The sequence below is a fragment of the Manacus candei genome, unplaced genomic scaffold (assembly GCF_025592945.1).
Source record: "Manacus candei isolate 608988 ecotype Guabito, Panama unplaced genomic scaffold, ASM2559294v1 h1tg000024l, whole genome shotgun sequence".
NCBI lineage: Eukaryota > Metazoa > Chordata > Aves > Passeriformes > Pipridae > Manacus > Manacus candei.
In genome coordinates, this window is record NW_026138072.1 from 2,321,784 (window position 1) to 2,347,698 (window position 25,915).

The window sequence follows — 25,915 nt, forward strand, 5'->3', positions numbered from 1 at the left end:
AGCTGATGATGTGTCCATGCTTCTGTGTTCTCCCAGCATCAACAATGATTGGATTGGGAATATTTAAAGGTATGTCCTTATTATGTCATTTTAATACCCACATAAATTGCCTGTGGATTTGACTAGCTTCTTTCTGACCCTGCTGAAGCGACCTGCCTTTTGGGGCAGGAAGTCCCAAGCTGTTAATATCCACTGCATACCTTTTTTTTTGTTTTAAACAGGTTCACCATTCATTGGTAAAAGAAAGTTTTTGCACAGATTCTGTACATCATAGTTGGCCTGCTCTTGTCACTTGTGATACAAGAACTGTAGGGCTAAAATCTTCTTGCTTTCTCCAGTGTGATGACTTGGTGGCCCTTGTCTAACGTGCAGGATCATGATCTTTGCTCACAGGCTGTGACAGGTATGTTTGGATGACACCTATCAAACAGTGCTGCAAAGCCCCCCACACCCTGCAAGCATTTCAGACCACCCATCTCTTTTGGAAATAATTCCTGACAACATCACTGTCATCATGTTACATTACAGAATTAAAAAAAAAGCTTCAGAAGGCTGCATGGTTTTGCAACTCAGAAACCAATTCCTGTTTATATTAGGGAGAGGAAAAATCAACTAGAAAAAGAAACACAATCCGAGGTAGGAAAAAAACAAGGTTTTTTTTATACCTGAAATTCCTAATGGGTGATGTAGAAGACACTCCCTTTTGTTTATGCCAGTGAATAATGAGTCACATGAAAGTACATGAATTCAAGCCAGTATGATATTGCTATGGGTTGTAATGCTTGCTGTGACAGGGAACCCAAAGGATGCAACTGGGTTATTCACATTTTTTTTTTGTGGAAAAGCAGGAGAGATAAGACGGCATCCAAAGACTGAAGTCCAGCACCAACAACAAAATGAAAAGGCTTCCAAAAAGTTAGAAGAGGAACAAATGCATGTTGGGGATGATGCATGAGTGCCAGCTGCCTCCCAGTGCTGACAACCCAGGAATTATTCTGCCTGGCACAAGAAGCATTTCCACCTTCTCCTCTATGGCATGTACATAAACTGCCCATCACATCTGTTCACTCAGTGGGGCAGGACAAAACACAGCATCATTTTCACTCTATCTTTAAACCTTAGAAGCTGAACAACAGGTGTAAAAACGCATAGCAGATCCCAGTACTTTAAAATTAATTCACTTATTTGAAGTGAATTTAAAGGCAGATAAAGTTGAAGGCTGAGATGACCAAACCAATCAAGGATGTTTATAAACGGTTTATGAAATGCACTGTGATCTCATTTAGACTTTGCATCTAAGACAAATTCTAAGGCACAAATTCTGGTAAACAGACAAATTTAACTCTTCTATAAAGCGTCTAAGTATTTAGTCTTTGGTGACATTTCAAACATGGTAGCATAAGCGTGAAACATATTTAAAGGCAGACAGCCAAATCTCAGTCTATCTCTTTTTCTGATTTTAGGTCTGAGATGCTTTACATAGCATGTTATACATGCTATACATACAGAGCAACCATAAATCTGATATGACAAAAGGGCGATGATATGGGACAGCTGGCGAGTTCAAAGACAAAGACTTTTGTCTAGCAGCATTTACCCATATAACTATTCAGTGGTGACCCCATCTGAAGGTATATCTTTGCCTGAGACAGCTTCACCAGATCAGCTTTGTCCTCATCTAGCCCTAAGTGCTGCTTCCTTCCCCACAATAATATCCAAATCCTTGTATCTCTTTTGCTTTTTGTACTACTAATAAGGGTACTATGGACTTGGGTATCAACTTTACTCGAACAGAGAAATTATAGGCTTTTTCCACAGTGAAAGTGGAAAATTGTAGGGGCAAGGAGACAATATTGCAAGGGGGGGCTCTCACTTTTCATCTATCACAGTTTACAACAGAGGACTGTGAAGGCCTACTCTCCATTAAACTCTATAGCCCACACTGCCAGCATCCATCCCCAAGTGCTAGACTGTACCTACAGCCTCAATATTAACACAGCACACTTCCCTTTAAGTTGATTTGGCCCTTCAGATATGCAGGGAAACCCCACTTACCACAACCTACCCACTGGACTGGGATCACAACCCCACAGCTTCAGCTTGGCCAGGGAACACACTCCAGACATCCTCCAGACTGCTCTACCTTCCTACTCCATCACACTGCATCCCTCAAGAACAGCTAGCACATGTGCACAATTTTTCTTGCCTCCTCCCTCAGCCACAAACCCTCTCTTGTGAGGCTTTTCACACTGATCCCAGGGGTGAGCAGGTTTCTCTGGTCCTGCCTTCAAAGCCTCCATATCTCCCCACCACAGCCTATGGACTGCAAGGCTGCACACTCTGGCAAGAGGGAGACAGGGTATCACAGCAGCAAAAACCTGCCAGCCACCCCACCACACCCATGGCCTCTCGTAACTGAGTATGCAAAGGGTCACCAAACCTTGCCAGCACTTTGATTTGGAGCTGGCATGACTCAACTGGAGACCATGAGGCAGCACCTGCAGCAGAGCATGGCGGTGCCAGGATAGCCGGGTATCTCCAAACTCTTCCTGCTCATCAGCTCATGGAGAAAGACGTGTCAGCTTGTCAGACAAGTGTCACACAGCCTCTGCATTGCATGAGACCAAAAACTGCATGTGGCCACCTGCAAGGAATTTACCCACCCAAAGGAGGGGACCACAAGTTGAGGCAACACACTTGTCCCTCACAGGGGGTGTTCCTCACTGCCGCCTAGTCAAACCAACATTAAAACAACCTGTTCTAGTGCTCACAGATTTTGTCACTTAATCCAAGTAATTTAAGTCAGCACAGAGTTCACATAACCTGTCTTCCTCCTTCTCAGTGAGAAGGTAAGCTAATGCTTGTATTAATTATTCACAACATCTTCTCATGCTCACAGTTCCCATCTTTTTAAAATAGATGTATGATGGCAAGATCTGAGAGTGCCAGTGTGTGCCCATCAACTTACTGCACAAGAAATTTTCACCTTAGGGAGATGGTACTTAAAACTTGGTGAATTACGTATGTTACCTGAAAATTCTATTCTAAGGCCCTGCATCTGGTTGCTGGCATGAGGCACACCACTGCTCTGCCACAGAGCGCCAGGAAGGAGAGGTGCTGATACACAAGTGGGGATCCAGCTGTTGGGATGTGTGTGGTATGACTGCCATGTGCAGTGTCGAGTCTGGCAGTGCTGACACTCATTTCTGCACCAGTCAGTCACATCTCAATAAACTGAGCTTCCATTCACATTGTCAGTCAGCCAAAACTACATCTCACGAGCTGATACACTCTACAGAGAAGGAGCCATCTATATCTTACAGAGCATGTTGAGTTAGAATCTAATTTGTAATTCTCCAAATGATGTATGGATGTGAAACTCACCTTCTTATAACTCTGTGGATCGAGTCCAGCACAAACTGCAAAAAAAATTCCTTTCTACAGCGTGCCAAAAATGAGTTACCTTTAAAGTCTTTTCAATTGATCTGTTATTAAATAGCAGAACATTAATAAAGAAATAGAATAAAATGTATCTTTATCAGTCGCTGTGTGAGCAAACAGACAAATAGATGGCAATGTGTCTTGCACAATGAACCAAATTCCAGGAAAAAAAACAAAGCAAGAACTTGTTGCTCTGAAGAGCAACACGGCAGGACTGTGAATGAAACAATGCATTTTCAATGTGATCGCTTTCCTCACAGAAAGCAACTCCTGAGCAGGAGACTATGTGCATATAAAACTAATTCAGATGTTCTTAGTAACAAAAGAATGGCTTTCATATTCATTCACATTATCTGTAGAGCAGAATAAGCTGCTGCACAATTATCAATGCCCTCCTCAAACCATACTACAAAGGTCGTAGCAGAGGGGCACTTTTTTTGTTCAGATGATTCCTATGCACATCCCACTTCCCCAGGAAGCTAAGCTGTATTTTGAGTTCTCCCCAGCCCCAGTGCCCACAGATATGTGATAAACACCTGGCCACAGTAAACAAAAAAATACAGAGCTAAAAGCACATCCATCTGTCTTCTTGAAAACTGCAAAATAGAAAATACACAATTTATTTATACCTGTCCTCCTTTTCCCTCATTCCATGCATAATCTAGAAGAGGGCAGCTGAATTTGAACAAGGTCTGACGCAGTCTGATAAAAAAAGAAGTTTTTAAGATTTAGATTCTGGTTTTCTGGGTCAGAGCAAAACTTAAGGGTCCCTTCTGCAGCCACTGTAATTTCCTTAACAAGTCTAAAAATAGCCCTTTTTAGCAATACAGATAATCTTTTAGTGATTTTAAATCTTGAGGAAAGTTTTCATGGGACAGCAGTGTTACAACAGATGTTCTCTCCCTAGCTTTGTTCTTAGAAGTCCTTTCTATTTTCCCCACCTTACTTATTTGGAGGAACTACTTTATTTTCACTGTTCTGTCACCAAGGATATATGCAACTCATTTGGGCTAATCAGCCCTAATTTCCACCTGCTTCCATTCTTGGGAGCAACAGGTCCAGTGCCAAACAGCAAGCAATGGGAATTGTTACACTTCTGCACTTTTTTACTGCAAGGGAAGACAACAGACAACCAAAACTGTAACAAAGCAGCGCTGCATGACAGGATTAAAGAAAGACCCTCCTCCTGCTTTTAACTTCTTAAGTTTCTAAAGCTATTTAATCACCACATGATAAACTAACATTTACTTTTTGCTCCTCCTCTCTGCTATACTGGAATGACTTTTTTCCCCTCTTCTCAAGACAATAACAAAAGCAACCACAGAAGTTACAACTGAACTTCTGTGGGCATTTATTGCTAATTATTAATCCATGTTTTGCCCTTTCTTTCTGAAAATGTGCAACCAGTATCAAAATGTTGCCAAGACAATTAAAATGAAGGCAGCATGCTGATGTTAGCCTGCAGTGAAGTTTCAAAAGCTGAAAAGGTGTAAGCAGGCAAAATTTTCCTTAAGTAAGCATTTCATTTTCCATTTCCTATTTCTAAATGCCATCATGTCTCGTATCTACATATTTACACATATGGCATATCCCTTTGCCATTGAGCAATACGATAAATAAAAAATTTAAGATATTAGATTGCATAGTATTTAGAAATATTCTCCATTTCCCTACTTAGAGAAGCAGTTCCTCTTTCAGGGAGGAAGGCTGCCATTAAGGTGGAAGCTTTCTGCAATCGTTTAAGCCGAGGAAACACCTTGTTGAAAAGAACATGATCTGATTTTCAGAGACTACACAAGTACAGGTACAAGAACTGCTACAGCTTACCTCTACCAGAAGAGAATTAGCAGTACAAAATACTTGCTTGTAAACAGGTCAACAATATTTCCAACATAGTAAAAGGGGCATCTGCTTCACCAGAGAAGTGTAAGGAGAAGAAAGGAAAAATATCAGGCAAACAATGCTAAGACAAAGTTTGCAGAAGACAAACCTTAAGAACTGAAGTGCTGAACACTGCATGAATTACTGTTGTTGTTATTATTATTACTATTATTATTTTAAAACTCTGATTTAAGAAGCAGATTATATTTATGTATGTCACAATTACAATTTAAGTGCTTATTCTTGCAATATAATAACTATTTTACAGCACATTTATAATTGGGAAAAAATACAAAACCAGATGAAAGTTATTTTCAGTTATCTGAGGACATTGGTATGATTCTTACCTGCTGCCATCACACTGAACAATGATTGCTATGAAAATAAGACCTTTCCAAGAAAGAAAAGGCTAGCTAGGTCACACATTGAAATGAAGTTCTTAAAGAGTGAAAACCAGCATTAATTTCCTTGTAAATATAGCTAAAATTCATCATATGATAGGTCAGGCATATGATCCTTTAAGGACACACAGACGAGCACTATTTTAATCATCAACTGTCAAGTAAGGCATGCTCTTAAAGGGCCAATTTTAAAAAAGGTAAATGGCACTTAAAAAGCAAAACTCCTACGAAAGCTTCTTCAGTTTACATTGTCTCAACTCCCACCAAAATTAGGAAAGCAAATGTTAAATGTTAAATGTGGACAGTTGGTCAAGCTTTACTGGGCACCATGCATCTCTCAAAATGATATGTGAAGTCAGACCACACTGTGAACTATGCTCATGGCTGAGAGTGAATAAAGAAACGGATGATTGCAAACTTTATCCTTAACTGAAGTAGCTGCAGCATAAAGCCCCAAAATTTTGCATACATCTATTTGCTTAGAACCAGCTTTCAGCAAGTTTTAAGAGAATCATGGTATCTTTTGGTGCATAAATCACACATCAACAATTGCTTTAGAATAGTAACCAGGTAGCTATGATTACTGCCAAAATTTGTAGTGGCTGGCTGTTTTGGTTGGGTTTTTTTTAGAAATAGGTGGGAGATTCAGAGTAAGACAACAAAGTCACCTTGTATTATAACTCAGATACCAGAATACCTTCTTGAAAAAGTATGATAGAAACATAAAATGTTAACTTAGTAGATACAAAAAGTAGACTGCAGATCTTCAAGAGGTATTTGGTCCTTCATTTTCCTTACGGAGCTCATCCAGGACTTGCAGAAGCAGCAAAGAACTTTCAAAGCTTACTCAGAGAACTGCTGATAATCAAATTACAGCAAGGACTCCCCAAGCTGCAAGAGATGTGATCTAGTCTGCTCCCAGGTGCAGGGAAAGGAGTAGCATAAAAAGCAGTCAAAACAAATTTCTTAGCATCACTGTTATTGGCAAGATTTCTTGTTGCATAACTAATGGGATTTTTGTCTCAAGTAGGAGTTGGCTTTTCACACAAGAGCTATAGAAATGCATCAATGTTTTCAAGGTGCCTCCCACCATTATCTCTCATCAGCTCAGTGACACCCACAAATGCAGTGCTCTTCATGGTGCTTACTTCTCTCCACTGAGAGCTTGAGGCTGCTGGCCTTGCTGCAGGGCAGACACATAAACCCTGACTCCCTATATAAGGTGACCTACAGTTGCTCTGGTGGTGCTCCCCTTTGGCTAGTGTATTTTGGAGCTGGGCAGTTTTTAGCTCATACCGAAATAAACACTGCTGTGCATGTGAACGTGGCTCCACCACCACCGCTGCTGAAGGATTTTACATGTGGCTGCTATGCTCAAAAGAAGCTGCAGAAACAAAGAAACAATCCTTTCCAAAAGTGCCAATTAGCAAATACATGGGAAGGCACAACCTGAAGACATGTAACATTTGGCGTCAGCAGTTCTTTACTTGCAAAGCAAAAAGCATTACAGGTTTTCAAAAAAACAACAAAAAAAAAGGCAGCTCTAAGAAATTCCACTTTGTTTTATTGACTTGCAGCAGTGAACAGTGGCAGAAGGAATGTGACCATGGGGAGAACATTTTGTTCATTCTCAGCAGCACGCAGGTTGTTGAGGCAAGGTGGGACAGAACAGCAGAAATTGCTCCCTATACTCTCTAGACCTGTGAAGACACCACCCAGCCCCTCCCAGAAGACGTGAGATTCGTATGTACTTACCTTGCTGCAATAACAAAATACCATTCAAAGCTGCAACCACGATAACACATTTTAAAAATAAAAAATCCCTAGGAAACACTGCTACTCTATGCATATGAATATTATCTGTAAGTATAAATTTCATTGTATTAAAAAGTGTTGATAAATAGTGAAAGTTAGAGTTGACTCATGATGGAAGGAGACAACTGCTGTCTAAAGACATAATTAATTTCTCCCTGGGAACAACTTTCAAGGCCTTAGTTCCCGAAAAGGAAATATTGCAGGCTGAGTTTTGTACTTACTTAGAAATTAGACATTAATCTGTTTGCCTGTGTCTGAAGTGAGGACAAAATAAAATCAGAGACACAACAAGCAGCACAAAGATACTTGAACAGTCCTTCAGAAACATTTTTAGTTTCATCCGTTCATCATGCAGAGCAAAGTACTGTAGGAAAACATGTTCAGTGATCCGCTGTACTCATCTGTATTATCACTTGTGACGAGGATGACAGATTCTTGAGCTCTTTGCAGCACTGAGAAGCACTGGTCTTGCTAATACAAACTGCTGCACAATGCAGTACTGATTAGAGCTCATCTTAAAAAAATCCTGTCAGGCTACTGAACACCATCTTCTCTCCACAAATGGGAAACACTCCACAATGCACTTGCAGTTCTGCGTGATATCACCAAGTGGCAGCTGCACGGCTTTGTCTGTGTATAAAGGAACTTGGAAAAACCTGACCCCAAAGAAAAACTGCATCTCAGAGTGAGATTTCAGAGTACCAGAGCAGAACAAACAATTGTTTCCACAAGAACAAAAGTTATGTCCAAAGCACCCAATGGTGATGGCACTTTCTACAAAAATTAGGTTTTTTCTTTTTAAACAAAGTTTCACAGTTCAAGAAAGTGACCTCACAAAATGCTTACGATGTCACCCTCTTCAGCATCCAAACTGATGCTGACAGTGATTCAAACTCATCCAAAGTGATTAATGGCAGCAAAAATTCACTTTTAACTTCAAACCACAACACTTAAAACTATGAAGCAATTACTTTTTTTTTTTCAGCTTTGGTGACAAGGCAGGTGGTTTCCACTCTCCATCAGGTGGAACCCACACAGTTCATTCCAAAATCATCAGTGGGCATAGCAGTGCATACCTCTACAGTGGAACCACTAAAGGGACTATGGGGGGGAACAGGCATCAGGCTTCTCATTATCCCTCAGGTCCAGCCATGTTTCACACCTGCTTGTACTTACAGCACCGGCAGAAATTTGCCTTAGTGAAAAGTAGGAGGAATAACAGATAAGCAAATCTCCCAGTGAATGTGTTTTAATTATTTCCTGCCCACTCTCTCACACCAACCTCTAATCCTAGATGAGATTGTTTATTAATTTTATTTATTGTCTATACTTTATGTTCTAGTCAGTCCTATTCTTGACCTTGCCAGATCTGCTGATTAAATGACAGTTATTTATGTATATTACAAAATCAAAGCGCATCACAATAACTTGTGGCAGCCTTGTGCTAGTTTTAGCAAACTTTCAAGAGAAAATTCCCAAGTGTCTCTATTTGTATAAACAGGAAAATACCTCTACATTTGGCAGGGCCTGTAGGTCCTGCCCCCATACCACAGGTGCTGCAGTAGACTACCTAATATTCCCAACCACCACAATTCAAAGCAAAACAGGATAGGGAGATGTGGTGCAAGCAAAGAGACACATGACATTTCTGCCAGGAACATTTTCTATCCAAATGTGGAGACTCCTCAGCTAAAAATGGCAAGATTTAATGGAATTATGAAGACTCTGTTTGATTTTCAAAGAGTAGGAATTAACTAAAACAGTTAGGCTAGTAAAACACTGTGTGTGCACACTACACTTTAACACACGTAAAAACCTCTGAATTTTGACCCAAATACCTGTAAGCCTCCCTAGCTTTAGGGGCTTGTAAGTTTCACAGGACATGGTGGCTGCTCCCCACAGCTTGCCTGTGATCTGCACCGCTAATAGTTTTGCAGTATGTTGGCTTCACTCTTGCAAGATGGCTAAGATCCCACAGCAGGTGCAGAGAGTGAGAACAGGAGCAAAAACACCCACAGGGAGACACTGCCAATTTCGTAATTCACTTCCCAGACCAGCCTGCAGCACTGGGCAGCACTGCTGAAGGCAGCGTGCATATGCACAGCTCCCAAACCCAAGCCTGGGCTGCCCCCATCCTGCCCTCCAGCCCAGCCATTTCTTTTAGCTTAAGCCAGGGGATACTGGGAGCTGATAAACTAAAAGCTAACAGCAAGTGCTCAGGTATTACTATTCCCATGTATTTCACAGAATGTCATAAGGAATTTTAACAATAGGCAAGTACATGATGCACAAACACCCAATTTTCCCAGGCATTAGTGGTAAAAATGTGAAAGCAGCGACCCATGCCAACTGATAAGCAGCTGTTTTAGTAAACTCACAGTGGAGTTGAGCCCAGGTTCAAAGCAGTTGCCGTGTACACAACACACTCCGCTGAGATCAGAGCTCCTATGTGAACAGCGTGGCTGACCTCACAGGGGTCTGTTTCTTGGTGTGTTGCCCTCTCTGAAAATGGTTTAATTGCCCAATAATTCACTGAATGATTGAACTTCATTAAGTGAAGGAAAAATTTGCAGACAAAATTTCTCTCAGACAGAGAAGTCTCCAAAGTTGTAAACCCTCACTTTGCTACTACCTTCCCTAAGTTTGGTCAACAGCTCTGGGCAAAGCATTCAAAATGATGACCAGCCCTTTCAGCTGCAGATGCCTCTATATTTTGAAAGGTGTGACCATTTTCCACTAAGTAGTCCAAGACTCAAATACAAAAATAAAAGGCTATCTATACACATGTATATACATACCTATTCTCTGCTCTACCTGGAAAATATAAGTTTTTCAGCACAATTTAAACTACTGAGGGCAGAACTAGCTAAGGTAGTGTAAAACCTCGTGGTAATATCAATCTTATTTAGTGATCGATGGTGAATAATCAACAGATAAAAGGACCAAAAATCTCATTTCCCAGCATTGTGTCTGCTTCTTCAGGAAAATTTTATGTTCCTTTCAGTTCAAATTAATTCAATCAGTATCAAATCAAGACAATTTTCTAAAAAAATGTGCAGAGAGTACTGGGTAGAGTTTTCTTTGGAATAACTCGATCTTTTCCTACAGAGGCTTCAGTTCTGCAGGAGATGTCCTATCAGTGAGACACAGCTGTGCAAATCAAGCTTCCTTTTGCCCCAGGTCAAAGCACTGGCATTTAACAATTGTTCCTGTCAACAAATTCTTTCCCTCTTGCTCACAGAAATATACTTGACTTCGAGCACACACAGCCCAGTGGTTACAGCATAACATAAACCAGTTATTACCCAATTTTCTGTAACTTTTATATTATAGCATGTATGCATTTCCATTTATCTTTGGTAGACCACAATCTTTTCATTGGCACTGCTAGGTCTCTTTTAATGTCATCTGTAACTCTAAATTGGAAGGAGGGGTTGAGTTTTCTGTTTGTTTAGTACCGCAGAGCAAAATAAAGAGCAATGACTCTTCATAAGCACCCCTAGGGAAACAGTTGTCCAGAAATATTCCTCTATACTGGATACAGTGCAAATTATGTATTGGTGGAGGAGATCATGAAAGAGAAACAGAGCAGAGAGGGTGTGTGTGGATTTTTAAATAGAAGATAGGTTTCATACGCTTTTGGTAATCTGTATTTCTGAACTGACAAATCATCCATCATGTATTATTTTAAAAAGAGCTTTTTTAGAGTTTCCAAAACAAGTAAAGTTTTCTTGGGTCTGAGTTATTTTTTTCTTCTTCATAATGTCTTAAATTAATTCATTCTCTATATTCAAGGTACAAATATGTGGGAATTCCATGAATTGATGCATAGGTAGGGAGGGGACACTGGGAAACTCCCGGGGGTCTGCCTGCTGTAACAGATTTTTATTTAAAAAAGGAGAGAAGAAAAATAACACATACTAGTTTTGTTATCCTTTTCCAATACAATGCAGGCAGAGAAAAGAGAAGGTTTGTATGAAGTGAAAACTGAAGCATCTTTTCTCCTAATTTTTTTTTTTTTTTTGAACTTGGACATGTTGTAGAGTTTATGGACAAAACTAACTGCATTCTCTTTACTCAGAATATCTTTCCTAACTTTTTCTATGAAACCGGTCACTGCTTATTCACTTCAGAAGGACAGCTGGACACATATAGAAATGTACACTGATCTGACCACATAATATGTTGTGGCTCTAACCTCGTTATCTATCTCGGAACAAAGTGATAAAGTTATAGATTGTTTTATTTTGTATTTAAGCAAAATCCTAGACATTTAAAATAAACAATGCAGTATCTTTTCATGATGACAGCCGAATAAATTGCACCCTTGACTAGACCACAACATCAATTAGTTTAACAGTTAAGCAAAAAGTGACATTTCCTACGTGTCTCTAGCCCAAATTTATTAGTAGCATGAAGGATGGCAACTTTCTGCATGGCTGTGAATTGTGGCAGAGACACATTTAAGAGGGGAATTAAGCAGAGGATGAGGAAACTAGCAGGTACCAGCAGAACCACAGACTAGTACCAGCTGTCTGCCCAGCAGCCTGCAGAAAAGGTTAGCTGAGACTGCAATCACAAGCTGTGCTTAGATACGACATGCTTCTTCAGCGAGTGCCTAATCTTTGTCTGTGTTTTCAGTTAACTTATAGTAACAATAGGGCTTTTTTAAAACGCAAAGATTTCCTGGAGTAGCAAAGCAGGAGTTTCACATTCAAGCACTAATCATTTTCCACAGTCCTCTAGCTTTGCTACTCAGTCAAAGCAGAGCAACTACACGAGAAGTTCCTTTAAAACATCTGGGGTCCTTCTTTGCCTGTCATGTCTTCCCACAGATATACTTTAAGTCACTGCCTAGGAAGACAGAGCTGTGACAGAGCACCAGTATTTTGCAAATTTTCATTCAAAGCACTGAAATATAGACCATTTCTCAGCAGTGCCCCTTACAATCATTTAGAGAATGCAAATAAATGTCATACCATTTGCTCTCTTCACTTGAAAGAAATGCAGTCTGCATCTACATATCTGTATCACACAGTAATTTCTTCCTGATTAAGAAACTTTATATTAAGAAGCTTAATAAGAGCAATGGGCAATAGAGAATAACTACTCATTCCAATAGCATACATTTGTGGACAAACTTTGAATTGTATTCAAATTAATGAATAATCCAGTGTGTTAACTAGCAGACATCTGAATAAGATAGGGAAAGAATATGGACCCTATAAATACAAAAATTAAGCTTCTTAAAATCAGCATTCTGACCATTTCATTTCTACTTGACTGGCCTTACAGATCAAAACATTTTTTCATGAAATACATTGGCCAGGTCAAGAACATCAATTAAATACTTTTATTTTTCCCAAACCTGCTTGCTTTCTTCTCAGTATTTTTACAAAAACAAGGAGCATTTTTATTTGAAAGCTTTTGTTATATAGACACACACAACATTACAAGTGTTATAATTAGCTTTTGCTTAATAGATGTCAGGTTTGATAGTCTGTAAACTGAGATTTATTCCTACTGTTGATTGCCTGCCTTTTTTTAAAATTATTTTATCTTTTACCTCATGCAGATAGCACAAGCCATGAAAAGATGCTGTTACTTCAGTGTAAGAGCATCTGAGTACTGCATACGGTGGATACTTATTTATTGGATACCTATTTGCAATTAAAAGTTTCATAATTCTCTGCCCTAACAACATAATTATCTTAACCCTAAAACGTTTTGATAATCAGTCTCAAATCACTAATCTTAATTTCCTATTTGTATTATGCATAAGAGCTTAAGGACATACCACAAAACGCTTGGTGAAAATACACTTTTACACATCTAAGACAAATGCAAGTTTTTTGCAGAGGTGCCTACATGGTACTTTTTCTAATAATGCACAAGAGATAGGTTGAGCAAAAAAAGTTTCCTACACCTTATAGCAACTTTTTTTCCTAACTCAAAATAAATGCAAGTACATTTGTCATTGATTATCTAGACTTCCTTTCCAGGTGGATCCCCTCTCTCTTCTGGTAGACAGGTCTTGCTCTTAAGAGCAAAAGTGGGACCACAAACCCCACCATCTCACAGCCAGACATTCCTTGGTATGAGTGGCTCAGAATGAGGACCTTTATTTTTTCCAGCATCCAAAAGGTTCATGGCCAACTCATCAGAGGAGAACTTCACAAACCATGTCACAGTTCAGGTCTGCCCTTCAATTTATTATTTCAATGTAAAGTAGCACTATTGAATTTCAATAAAAGAATGCCAGTGTTCATCAGGTTTTACTCTCACATTGTCACTCAGATATGGGGCTAACATCCTGTTATTTAACTAAGTTTATCTATTGGGCTTAATATTTTTATATATAGAAGGATGCGATGTTTTTCTTAATTATAGATTAATGTTGATAATTCCTTCAAGATCTCTGCACTTGAGGCACCTGTTTATCTATTGCTAATCCTTGGCCAGTAATGTCTAGTCATGGCCAGCAATTTTAGCTTACTTCTCAATATTTAGCAATTGTCTCTCTTCATTCCTCAGAATTCTCCTCAGGGTTACATCTGTGGGACAGCAGCAACACTTCTTTAAAAGTGAGCAAATGAATGCTCAGCTGTATAGGACCTTAGCTCTTTTGAGATATTAGAGGAGGAAATGAAAAGGAGAAAAATAGAATTATTTGCAACTCTGAGAACTGGCACCTCCTACCTGAGCTTTTCAGATATGGAATACACAATCTTCCCCAACACAAATGTGTGGTGGATAAGCAGTGAAAAGTGATTTTGTCATCACCAGAAAGTTACTTTTATACTGAATACTGTTTATCATCATTCTTATGATTTTCTGAAATAAAACAACTTTCCCATTGAACTATCCAAACTGCCATCTAGTGCAAAGAGCTGCTTGAGGTTTTTTTGTGTCTGTGTGGGTTCTTTTGTTTGTTTTGTTTTTTGAAAAGGATGAAACTGCTAGTGTTAAGGGAGTAGGTTTTCAGTGTGTTTCTCCTATACACAACAGCAAAGAGATATAAAAATTGCAAAACTCTCTTATCCTATACTTTCAATGGCCAACACAGATTATCTCCTACTGTTGTAACTGCAGATCACAACAGCCAAAGCTGTGAGATGAGAGTTGGGAAAAAAGACTTGTTCACAGACAGAAAGGAGAGTTTATTATTAAATCAGGTATTGGGAACAGAAGAGGTTTTTCTGTTCCCTTTTTAATAAGCACATAAATTATACAGAAACCAGGGTGTGTCTGGGAACCTAATGAAATGCATCCAGCAACTGTCAGCCCACGGGTAAAACACACAGCCTCACCCTGAGAGGATGGCAGATGTTACAACAAAATTATTATTTGCGTGTTACACTAATCATTGCGCTACATCTGAAGCCAAAGCTCTGCTGGCTGTCCTTGCTGTCAAAAGTAAACTGCACAGGATGAGGGTTACACAGCTGCAATGTGGAAAAACTCAACATGGGATCTGCCCCTTCCTGGAGTGGTTTGTGAGCCACTGCTGCCAAGGGGATAGAGAGACAGGAATGAGCAGGTTAAGGCAGCAAGCCACACCTTGGGCCCATTTCTGCCCAGCTACCTGCCATGGGCAAGGCAGAGCTGTGGGACATGGCTCTGGTCACTTAGTGCTCCACACCCTACCAGAGTGGATCATCATGAGATGCTGAGGGGTCCACACCGGCTATTTAGCCACCTTTCTGAGCAGTAAGATGAGTAAGGAGATCATATTGCCAATGAGGTATCGAGACAAGCATCTATTGTCTAGTATCCCAAAAAAGTATTGTCAGTATTGGCTGTTTCCATTTTCATGTCTCTAACATTTAGCTCCCCATTTGCACTTCACTTCAGGTAAAGTGATGCCTCTGTAGGGCCCAGAATGCATCTAGGTTCTAGCATTTCTAGAGTTTTTCTAGATGAAAAGCAGGAATGTTTGTGCACAAACTGTAATGCCTTCCTCTAGTACGGCATCCAAAATAAACCACCTGTAACAGTGAAAAAACTCCTTAAATCAGCAGCACTTGTCATTTTTATTATGTGCTGAATTGGTCACCAAAAATTATACCAGGAGATCTGGTGTCCAAATAAGCCTCCCTACCGATGGTTCTCAGGCAGGAGAGCATGGTTCTCAGCACCTGTGTGAGATCAGAGTGGTCTTCCTGCTGTGAAAGGATGGCTCTCCCTAGACCAAATCTTCTGCATGAGTTTACTTCCCACCTTGGGGCCAGAGACTGTGAGAGCAGTGATCCAGTGATACTTACTCTCTCAATAGCATCCCAGAAGAGAATGGCAAGTTTTTTTGGTTTTGTTATAAAGAAATAAAGTCCACTAGTTTACAACAAATATACAGGTGTGGAGTCTAAAGCTTCTTAAAAGAAAACAAATACTTTGCTAACTTACCAGCACAGTCTGAAGGAGACTCTGCACTTTAATCAGATATTAGAGATACAGATATTCTCTGTTATGCCCTAAAAATCATTGGAGAGGATCCAATGGAGTCCATGTGCATTTGTACGTCATGGAAACTGCTTGCTTTCTGTGCCACTTAGCTTACCTACACTGCTGAACAACCCAGAGAAGTGAGATGAGCTATCAGTGAATGTGCTATCAGTGGATGTGCCCCAAAGTCTGGCACCTTTCTTTCAAGTGGAATTACAAAGCTTTTTGTTTGGTAACAGGAAAGTGTTTGCTTCAGGAGTGTGGACGGCACTGCAGAGAAAAGTAAACTAGTCCATGGTACAGAGAGTTGCCTGGTAAAACCTGTCACTTTTGTGAGCAACAGACTAATACTTGTTGTGTGTGGACAAGTCACTTCTATCTATCCTGCTGTTGATCAGCCATAAAGCTGACAGGAAGGGAAATAGTCTCTGGGAGGGAGAAGGATTTGGTAACTCCTTGGCGAGCTCACCAGATTGGCAACTCGGGTCTCACTATCTGCAGGCAGAGCTGAGGAGTGGTGATGCAACTGATATGGCAATTGAGAGACCAAACCTGAGCTGCAAGGAAGGAGACGAATCACACTGACAGTGTTTCCTTCTCTCACACTAAAACAGTGACTACCAAATGCTATGAAATAAGAAACAAGTCTTCGTTAAATATGTAAAACACCTCATCTCTGTGATTGTATGCACAAGCAAAATAGGATCTCCTTGATTCCTGCCCCCCTCCTCCTTGTACTATGCTAGAAATACTCAAAATAGTTCAAAATACAGGACAAAAGAAATACATCTGGAAGCTCTGCAATCATCTTTTTACAGTTAAACAAGTCTTCAACAGCATTAAGGAAAACCATGTATTTTTCCCAGTATTCAGCTATCAAAACAAGATTAGGCAGGAAGGAAAAATTGTGTACAATACCAATATACCTTCCCACCCTCCATTTTAACTACTTTTAATTTTTTTATTTTAGTAATTTTTTAAAATTATTATTTGAGATACAAAGATGCTGTTTGCCACTTAATGGAGAAAATTTGTGTGGCCATAGCTCAACAGGAGTTGAAGCTGGCCAGTACTGTGGTGGAAGACAAAAAGAGTTTTTTTTAAAATACATTACTAGCAAAAGGCAGTGCAGAAATAACAGTAGCCCATTACAGGATAAGGATGGTCACCTCACAAACAGGGACATGAACTTCTGTGGGATCTGCTGCTCCAGCTGGATCCCGGTAAGTCTATGGGGCCTGATGGGATTCATCCAGAAATACTTAAAACTGGCTGATGTCAGCATGAGGCCTCTCAGCGATTTTTGAAGTCTTGAGAATCTGGAGAGGTCCCAGCTGACTGGAAGCTGCCTAACATTGTCCCAGTTTTCAAGAAGGGCAAGAATGGTCCTGGAAACTACAGGCCTATCAGTCTCACTTCAGTGATGGCAAAATTACAGAAAAGATTTTTCTGGGAGGTATTGAAAAACACCTGAAGGACAACACAGTCATTGGTCAGAGCCAGCACAGCTTCATGACAGAAAAGTCCTGCTTGTCAAACTTCACTTCCTTTTATGACCACCCACCTAGTTATTGAGAGGAAGCCAGGTAATGTAATTTTTTTGGATTTCAGTAAAGCTTTTGATACTGTCTCTCACAGGATCCTCCTGGACAAAATGTCCGGCACACAGCGGGACACACCATGCAATGGGTGAGCAACTGGCTGATGGGCCAGGCACAAAGGTTTACAGTAACTGAGGTAACATCAGGCTGGTGACTGCTCACTACTGGGGTTCCACAGGGCTCCATCTTGGGCCCTGTGCTCTTCCAATATCTTCATAGTCAACCTAGAACCAAAGGTATACTAAGCAAGTTTGGTGACAGTGCTAAACTGGGAGAAGCTATCGAAGGCAGAGAGGCCCAGCAGAGAGACCAAGACAAATTAGAGGACTGGGCAATCACCAACCATATGAAGTTTAATGAAGACAAGTGCCACATCCTGCACCTGGGATGGGGCAGACTTGGATGTATGTACAGACTGGGATACAAAAGGTTGGGAGAGCAGCACTGTGGAAAGAGACCTGGGGGTCCTGGTCAATGGCAAATTGAATCTGAGTCAGCAGTGCCCTGGCAGCCAGGAGGGCCAACCGTGTCCTGGGGGGCATCAGGCAAAGCATCGCCAGCCTGTCGAGGGAGGGGATTGTCCTGCTCTGCTCTGCACTGTCACCTTAAATATTGTGTGCAGTTTTGGGCACCACAATATAAGAAAGATATTGAGCTATTAGAGAGTGTCTAAAGGAGGGCAATGAAGATGGTGAAGGGCCTTGAGGGGAAGCTGTAGGAGGAGTGGCTGAGGTCACTTAGTCTGTACAGCCTGGAGGAGACTGAGGGGAGACCTCACTGCAGTCTACAACTTCCTTGTGAGGGGAAGAGGAGGGGCAGGCACTGATCTCTTCTCTGTGGTGACCAGTAACAGGATGGTGGTGTCAAGGGAATGGCCTGAATCTCTGTAAGGAGAGGTTTAGGTTAGATATCAGGAGAAGGTTCTGCACCAACAGGGTGGTTAGTTACTGGAACAGGTTTCCCAGGCCAGTGGTCACACCACCAAGCCTGCCAGAGTTCAAGGAACATTGGGAAAATGCTCTCAGACACAAGGTGTGATTCTTGGGGTGGTCCTGTGCAGGGCCAGGAGCTGGACTCAGTGATCCGTGTGGGTCCCTTCCAGCTCACGGTATTCTATGAACTTCCATTAATAAAGAGACATTGAATATGTGGCTTAAAAGCAGATTTATGAACAGATGATTTACACGGTGGAAATGTTTCCCAAGTTTGCAAAAACAAGAGGATGTCAGGCAGGATAAAAGGAGAAAATAAAAATGAGGTGCATTCATGCAAGCGAAGTAGTCCATGAAACTCCTTGCCACAGGATGTTGACTGTGCTAAAAGTCACCTGTATTTAAAAACACCAGATGAAAGAAAAATACAATGTATTTGCCCACCAAAAGCTATTGAAACAAAGAAAGGCCTACTTGTGGCTTGAGAAAGTGCTGAACCACAAATTGTTAGAGATTAGTGGTATGTTGAAGGAATCCACTATGTGCCTGCCCTGTTCTTATGTTAAACTCCCTGGGCACTTTTCTCTGGTCACTGCCAGGGAAAAGAGTGAACCCTGTGGACCTTGGCCTGATCCAATACAGACAGACCTGTATAAATAAAATAGAATAAAGTCAGAAAGGGAAAGCAACACTTCAGATCTTTTCTTCCACTAGTGGCAGCCTTAACAGAAGTGGTTTGAAGTGACTGTATAATTTTGAAGTATTGAACCTTATTTTTTTTATGGGCAAATGCATGCTGAACTCTGTAACTACAGAAAGAGCCTAAAGATAGTGTAGCAAACCTGCACTTCTCTGAAAGCTTTCCAGACAGCTGACTTCCTGGTGGTGTTTTTTTGTTTTGGTGGTTTTGTGTTTTTTGGTTTTTTGGTTGGTTGGTTGGTTGGTTTTGGTGGGGGGTTTTCTGTGGGGAGGGGTTGTTTGGGGTTTTTTTAAAATCAATGCTCAGCATTTCCAAGCAATTTGGAACAACATTTCAAAGGAGGCATAAGCTCTGTATCGCATCTCCACAGACACATGCCAAAACTTATCCATAATTGCTAACTAAATTTCAAAGGCATGGAAATATTTTACTAGCTCTCCATCAGGTTGCGCGAGTGCCCACAGACAAAACTTGTTTGTAGGGGTGTTGTTCATCTACAAATAGGGCATTTGCTAAGGAATGCCTAACCTAAGTTAGACATTTGAGAGAAGCCTGGCAAATCTAGGGATTATCACCAAGTAGAAAATAAAGGTTCTTTTCACTCCCACAGCATGCTGTGCTACAAATTTGTTCTTCTCAGATGGAGAGGAAAATCTGCTCACCTTTCTAATTATCATGATTTATTTATATACACAGCATGTTATGAAAAACAATGTTTGCAAAGGAGGCCATCCTGTTGAACAGAGAGAGAGAACATCCTTCAGGGCATACTCATGCAGATTTACACAGATATTACCTGATAGCTTAGTCCTAGAGCAGCCTGGCTCTTGAGAAAAACAGGCACTTGTTGCCAAACTGCTGAGGCTGCTCACTCTCCTCACAACTGGTACATAGTCTCCTTGGAACCTCTGAAGGTTGCTTTGTTCATTCTTGGCTCTTCCTCACTATAAGTTGTATATCTCGATTACTTCATGCAGCACCTTATTCTCTGCTGAGCTGCCTACTGCAAACACCAGGACTTTCAGCAAGAGAAGGGCACAGCCCTAAAGGGAAGCCAAGCCTCTGGAGCAGTTTTCTGCTCAGAATGTGCTAACAATTAAAAAGCAAAGCTTTCAACGTATTTTTAAAAAAGACTGTTCACACAGGTTTACCATGAGCATCCATGAATCCCAAACTGCATTATCTTCCATTCAAAGGCAGAGGGGCAGCACACTCATATGCACAGTGCACAGTTCTCATCCAGACATCAGTTGTGTCCCTGTCACAGATGCCATGGACAAATCTCTGGGTTTCAGTAACTGCACTTACTGTATAAACCTATGAAATCCATCTGTACTCACACTTTTCTGCCAGGCTCACCCCTTGTGGTTTCTCTACTAGGAGACAAGGAGGCTAACAGGAGACTGATTAATGAGTCACATCCAAACCCTTACACTAATTCTCTTGCATATGATATTGAAGCCGATGCAGAATGATTTGTATAGTAGTAATACTGTGCAATATTAATATTTTTTAAACAATCCAATGCAGATTAGATTAAGAACAATCCTATTTTCACATTGGTCAAAACTGTCAGTCCTGCAGGGCATCTGACAGCTAATATAGATCAGTTTATGTACAGTATCTTTGGGACCTAAAGACTCATTCTAAACATTTTGGGAAGACTGACCAAGGACACTCCATCCTATAGAACAGGCACAGCTGTGAGTTGTGGAAAACCCTAAGGAGACAGAAGGGAGTATGTGTGGAGCACCCCTGGGTGCTGGGTGGGTAACACCATTTAGAGATGCTGCTGCTGAGTGTAACAGCATAGGCAATGCCCCATTGCAGCCAAAGGAGGATGGCTGACCCCTGAAGAGACCGTGAACTACTGTGTTCACAGAGACACAGCACTTAACAGCAAATACCACACAGTTGATAAAAGCTACACTTCCTCTCCTCAAGTGTCCAGATTTGTTCCACAGGCAAGCCCGAAGAGGACTTTAGGATGACACATCATTCAAACTGCCTATCAGTGAGTGGCTGTTGTGCTCGTTGGAAGTATGCCTTTGTTCAGAGCACTGAAAACACCAGGAATTAGGAGAGGTATTGAAGCAGCATGGTGGCACCAGCTTTGCTACAGTACATGTGTGCCAGAAGGAGCTTTGTCTAACTCCAAGGATTGGATCCAGACTGCTCAGGTGCTCCTGGACTGAGGGCAAATACTGCATACCTCTGATTTCCTTTCAGTTCCAGGCTGTAAGTCTCATAATGAATGCTAAGGTCCACCCACTCTCCTGTTCCCCCTAGCAAGAACATTTTTGGCAGCGTTGATATGGATGCCTTAGAATCCCTGGGAACTGTCCCACTATATATCACTGCCTTTAATGCTTTCAGTGTGAAGTGAACCACACTTCTGAAACCTTACAGCCAAGTTTCAAAACTTGTGACTATTTTGGAGGGAAGTTGTGCTTTTATGTATAAATATCAGGAGAAAACAGAAAGACTGACAAAATTAATCAAGAAGCCAATATACACACATGGAGACAGTGCTTGGATGCAACTTTTAACATTATTATTACTCAAAACTTAGGCAAATATATATGCAAAACCTAATTTAAAAAAAAAAACTAAACAAGGAGATTTCTCTGATATCTGTTGTTGCTGTCATCTAAACCTACAACAACACTGCCAAGATAATTCTCTTTATTAAGGACAGTCTGTAGTAAGCACAGAAGAAACCATGAGTTTCAATTTACCCAAGCACATGAGAGCTGGCAAATTGTCTTTCCTGTTTAGACAAGAGTTTAGACTAGTTTTCCCATGATCCATGTGAACAGTCTTCTGTTTCCTTCATACATTACATGTATCTAGTGACAAGCTTGTAACACAGATTTATAAAAACGCTTTCAAGCATGAAGTACTACACTGTTGGAATTAACACTAAATTCTCATAACAAAAGAACATTCCACCAGTGGAACAGTTGTTGATTACTAACCTGCAATGATTGAAGCTGTACAGTGAATTCTTACTATACTTCCATATATCCTATGTAGAGTATCAAATAAGAACAGAGTATACAAGCTGTCTTTCAGTAATTAAACCATTTTGACAGTGCTGCCTAGTCCTTATGTGTGTACTATCACAGAAGATACATAAGGAATAATCATGCATAACAGATGTAATATAAACTGTGTATACTTGCTGAAATAAAAAAAAAGTTAAATTTATCTCCATATTGTCTCTTGGTAAAGGCCCCAAACTCCACAATAAGTAACATTATTCCTTGTAGTTTTTCTCTACTTTGCTACTGATATACAATTCTCAGGAACTCAGTTTCTCTAAAGCTTATCTCCTCCCTTATAGAAACCCAAGCCAGCAGCCCTACTTTCCCCCAGAAAGCTATTTGATACAAATAGACCAAAAAGAAAAAAAAGTCCCCATTTCCTCCACAACCTCCTCCTTCAAAAAAATGCAGCCCTGTGCGCATGAGGCATATGAGTTGCTAGGAAAACCACCACCTCTGCTCCCTGGACAAGGCAGAGAACAGAACAGACAGCAAGGCATCCCCGTGAAGACAGCCAGCAGCAGTCCTTAACCCCAGAGTCCTACAGACACCTCAGCTGACCTAGCCTGCTATGGAAAGGAGAAGTCTTTCCAGCCCCACCATTCTGTCTGGATCTGGTGGCTCCCTGGGTGCCTCACTGCAAGCTCACTAGGCAGGCAGACAGCTAGATCTCTCATCTACTCTGCCTTGTGCCTACTCTCAGGATGACAGTGAGGATACAGCAAGAAACTTGTGCTCTTTCACCCTCCAATGTTCCCCAAAAGAGTTTGTTTGTCCCTCTTGCAAAGCTCAGTCAAGGCAAGTCAATGCTTCCAAGGTTTCTCCCTGAGATTGCAGAGATAAAGATCCCTCCACATTTTGTATAAGATGTAGAAATAAAGCTGCTTTATGCTGATGATGCTGCCCTTGTTGCCCACACAGAAGTAGCTCTGCAGCGTTTAACATCCTGCTTTGCAGACGCTGCTGAGCTCTTTGGGCTGGAAGTCAGCTTAAAGAAGACAGAAGTTCTCTGTCAACCGGCACCTCAGGAAGTCTCCCATCATCCCCACATCACCATTGGTGAATCAGAGCTCAAATCAGTCCAGCTGTTTAATTACCTAGGCAGCCTCATCTCCTCGGATGGTAAGATTGACGGAGAGATAGATAACAGGTTAGCAAAGGCATATAGTGCTTTTGGAAAGCTTCATAAAAGAGTCTGGTGAAATAAACACTTGAAGAAAAGTACCAAGATCAGTGTTTACAGAGCCATAGTGCTGACTACTCTTTTATATGGATCTGAATCATGGGTCATCTACCGCCACCACCTGCGACTCCTAGAACACTTCCATCAATGCTGCCTCTGTACAATCCTAAACATACACTGGGTCAGATTATGTGACTAACATGTCTGTTCTAGAACAAGCAGCAGTCACAAGTATTGAGGCCATGTTGCTGAGAACACAGCTGCACTGGGCAGGGCACGTCTCCAGGATGAAGGACCACAGCCTCCCTAAGATCCTGCTTTATGGTGAACTTGCCACCGGCTGCCGCATGAGAGGAGCCCTGAAGAAAAGATACAAGGACTCCCTGAAACAACATCTCAGCCTTGGCCATACTGACCACCATAACTGGTCTACTCTGGCCTCCAATCGGGAGGCCTGGAGACACACCATCTATAACGCTGCTGATGTTTTTGAGAACACACACAGGATCACTCTTGAGGGGAAAAGACAACGTAGAAAGAATCATGCCTTGCAGAATATAAGTCTTTCTAAGGAGTCTTTCTGCTGTGCCTTTTGCAACTAAACGTGCCTGTCTCATATTGGCCTTTTTAGCCACCAGAGCGCTTGTAACAAACGTGGGCAGAGCCCTTCCCAAATCTTCAGTCGCAAAGCCCAGCCATGATGATGATGATAAGAAATAAAGCTTATGGCTTCGCCATATTGGTGCAGTCTGAAGAATCAAGGAACTGTCATATACAGCCATTATTTTACTGCTTTCTCCCACTATTCTTCGGAGCAGCACCTGTGGCAGTACTCACAGTGCTGTGACAGGCACTTTCAGCAGTGTGCTTTGCATGGAGAACAGCATCTAAAGACCAGTCTAACCATCACGGACAAAACATGTAACTGTCCATGCACTAATTACCAGTATTTAAATTGCAATTCTTATTTTCCAATGTTAATTGCCCAAGGAATGGAAAGGGACAGATTAGTTCACTCAGTGGTTGCTCCAGCATGCCTGACATTCTAAGGGATGAGTATCACCTGCTTCCTCATTTTTGTATCAGATTTTAATTCAAAGAGCAAACAAGAAAGCAGCTTGAATTTTGTAGCAGCCTTGCTCCACTTAGAAAGGAATCACAATCCCCTTAGTGCTTTTGTTCCCTTTTCAGTTTCTAATGAAAAAGGCATTTTTCATAATTAAGCAGCATAATATTTTCCAGTGCCTTGTAACAGGTAGTAATGCTATCTCCATCTTATCTCACTTGTGGAATCTGCAACAGAGAACAGTTTACAAACAACAGAAGCAGGCAAATACAGTATTTGCAGAGCTGTTCAGGATACCAACTTTCTTGAAAGTCTGAATTTGTGGCTTCTTGATATATTCCAACTGCCTGACAGGACACAAACACACCTAATACCTTTTAACATTAGCCTGCATGTAGTTTAAAAGGTATGTACCATAACTGAGAGCCACCTAATGGACACTGCCACATCTGCCCCAAGCACAAGTCCAAGGCTTGAAATCATCCTTTTACAACACACACAGAATAGCACCCTGCTCCTGCAAAGTTGTCACTGGGTTCATGACTGGGAACTGTGATACGTCAAAATCTCCTGAATTCCACAACAATATATACCATTTTGGGAAACAGACTCACACAGACTAAGCAACAAAAGCATACCAGTAGTCTCCTGGGAAAAAGTTGATTTTCTTTCTAAACATGCACATTTTTATATGCAGTGGTTTAGATTCAAGAACAAAATGATCCCTCGCTTCCCAAAAAAAGAGGGAAAGTAATCAGACTATGGGTATATCTTGCTTGGAAAACCTCTGTAGGGATTTAACTTTTCCTGATCACACAGAAGGAAAGATCACAGATGCCCAAGATTAACAGTAGTCAGATAGAAACAGTTTTTATTGGCTATAAAAAATGATCCAAAAATGCACCCATGATCTTTGACACACCTGAAGGTCATTTCTAAGAGACTATTTTTATGGACTGAAGCATTAACAACTACTGCCTCTCAAAATGAAACTGAGTAATTTTACATTTCACTCTCCATTGCTTAAGAATCAGACTTTTGCAACTGCACACTAAAACCCAGCACTCAGTATTTCCCTGATTTCTTCTGTGTGAAGGAAAAAAAAAAACAACCAAACGAGTGAACACCAAAACAGAAAACAATTCAGATAAATTACCACTGTCACACAATTCTCTCCTATTCATTAGCCAGGTTCTCCATCTAAATCTTACTCAACTGATTCATTTCACTAACGCAGTAGAAATCTTTCTTTTGTCAAGTTAGTTTTCTGAGCAGCATGCTGAATTAGCATTGCCCACTTTCCCAACTGTGCATTATCTTGCCCTCCCTGTCTTTCCAGGGCACAATTGTCCAGCCTTGACTCAGACTAGAAAACCTTTCCAGCTGAACAACCTGCTGGAGGACAG

General features: G+C 41.0%; 1 protein-coding gene across 7 annotated transcripts in view; it reads right to left on the reverse strand.

Moving 5' to 3' along the window:
* The window catches only part of KANK1 (KN motif and ankyrin repeat domains 1), a 129,007-nt gene that overhangs the window by 58,914 nt on the left and 44,178 nt on the right, over positions 1 to 25,915 (reverse strand). Inside the window, exons 1-3 of one of the 7 annotated variants that reach the window (XM_051788458.1) lie at positions 5,670 to 5,793; positions 5,269 to 5,349; positions 4,071 to 4,143 (exon numbers count right to left, since the gene is read on the reverse strand). The exons of 3 other annotated variants lie outside the window; for them this stretch is intronic. Coding sequence is in view for 1 of the 4 variants with exons in the window: in XM_051788463.1 (XP_051644423.1) it covers positions 5,670 to 5,679 (10 nt within the window). In the remaining 3 variants the exon portion in view is untranslated. Of the gene's footprint in view, positions 1 to 4,070; positions 4,144 to 5,268; positions 5,353 to 5,669; positions 5,794 to 25,915 lie in introns of those variants that run through there. 3 more of the 7 variants (XM_051788460.1, XM_051788462.1, XM_051788463.1) reach the window with 3 other exon arrangements.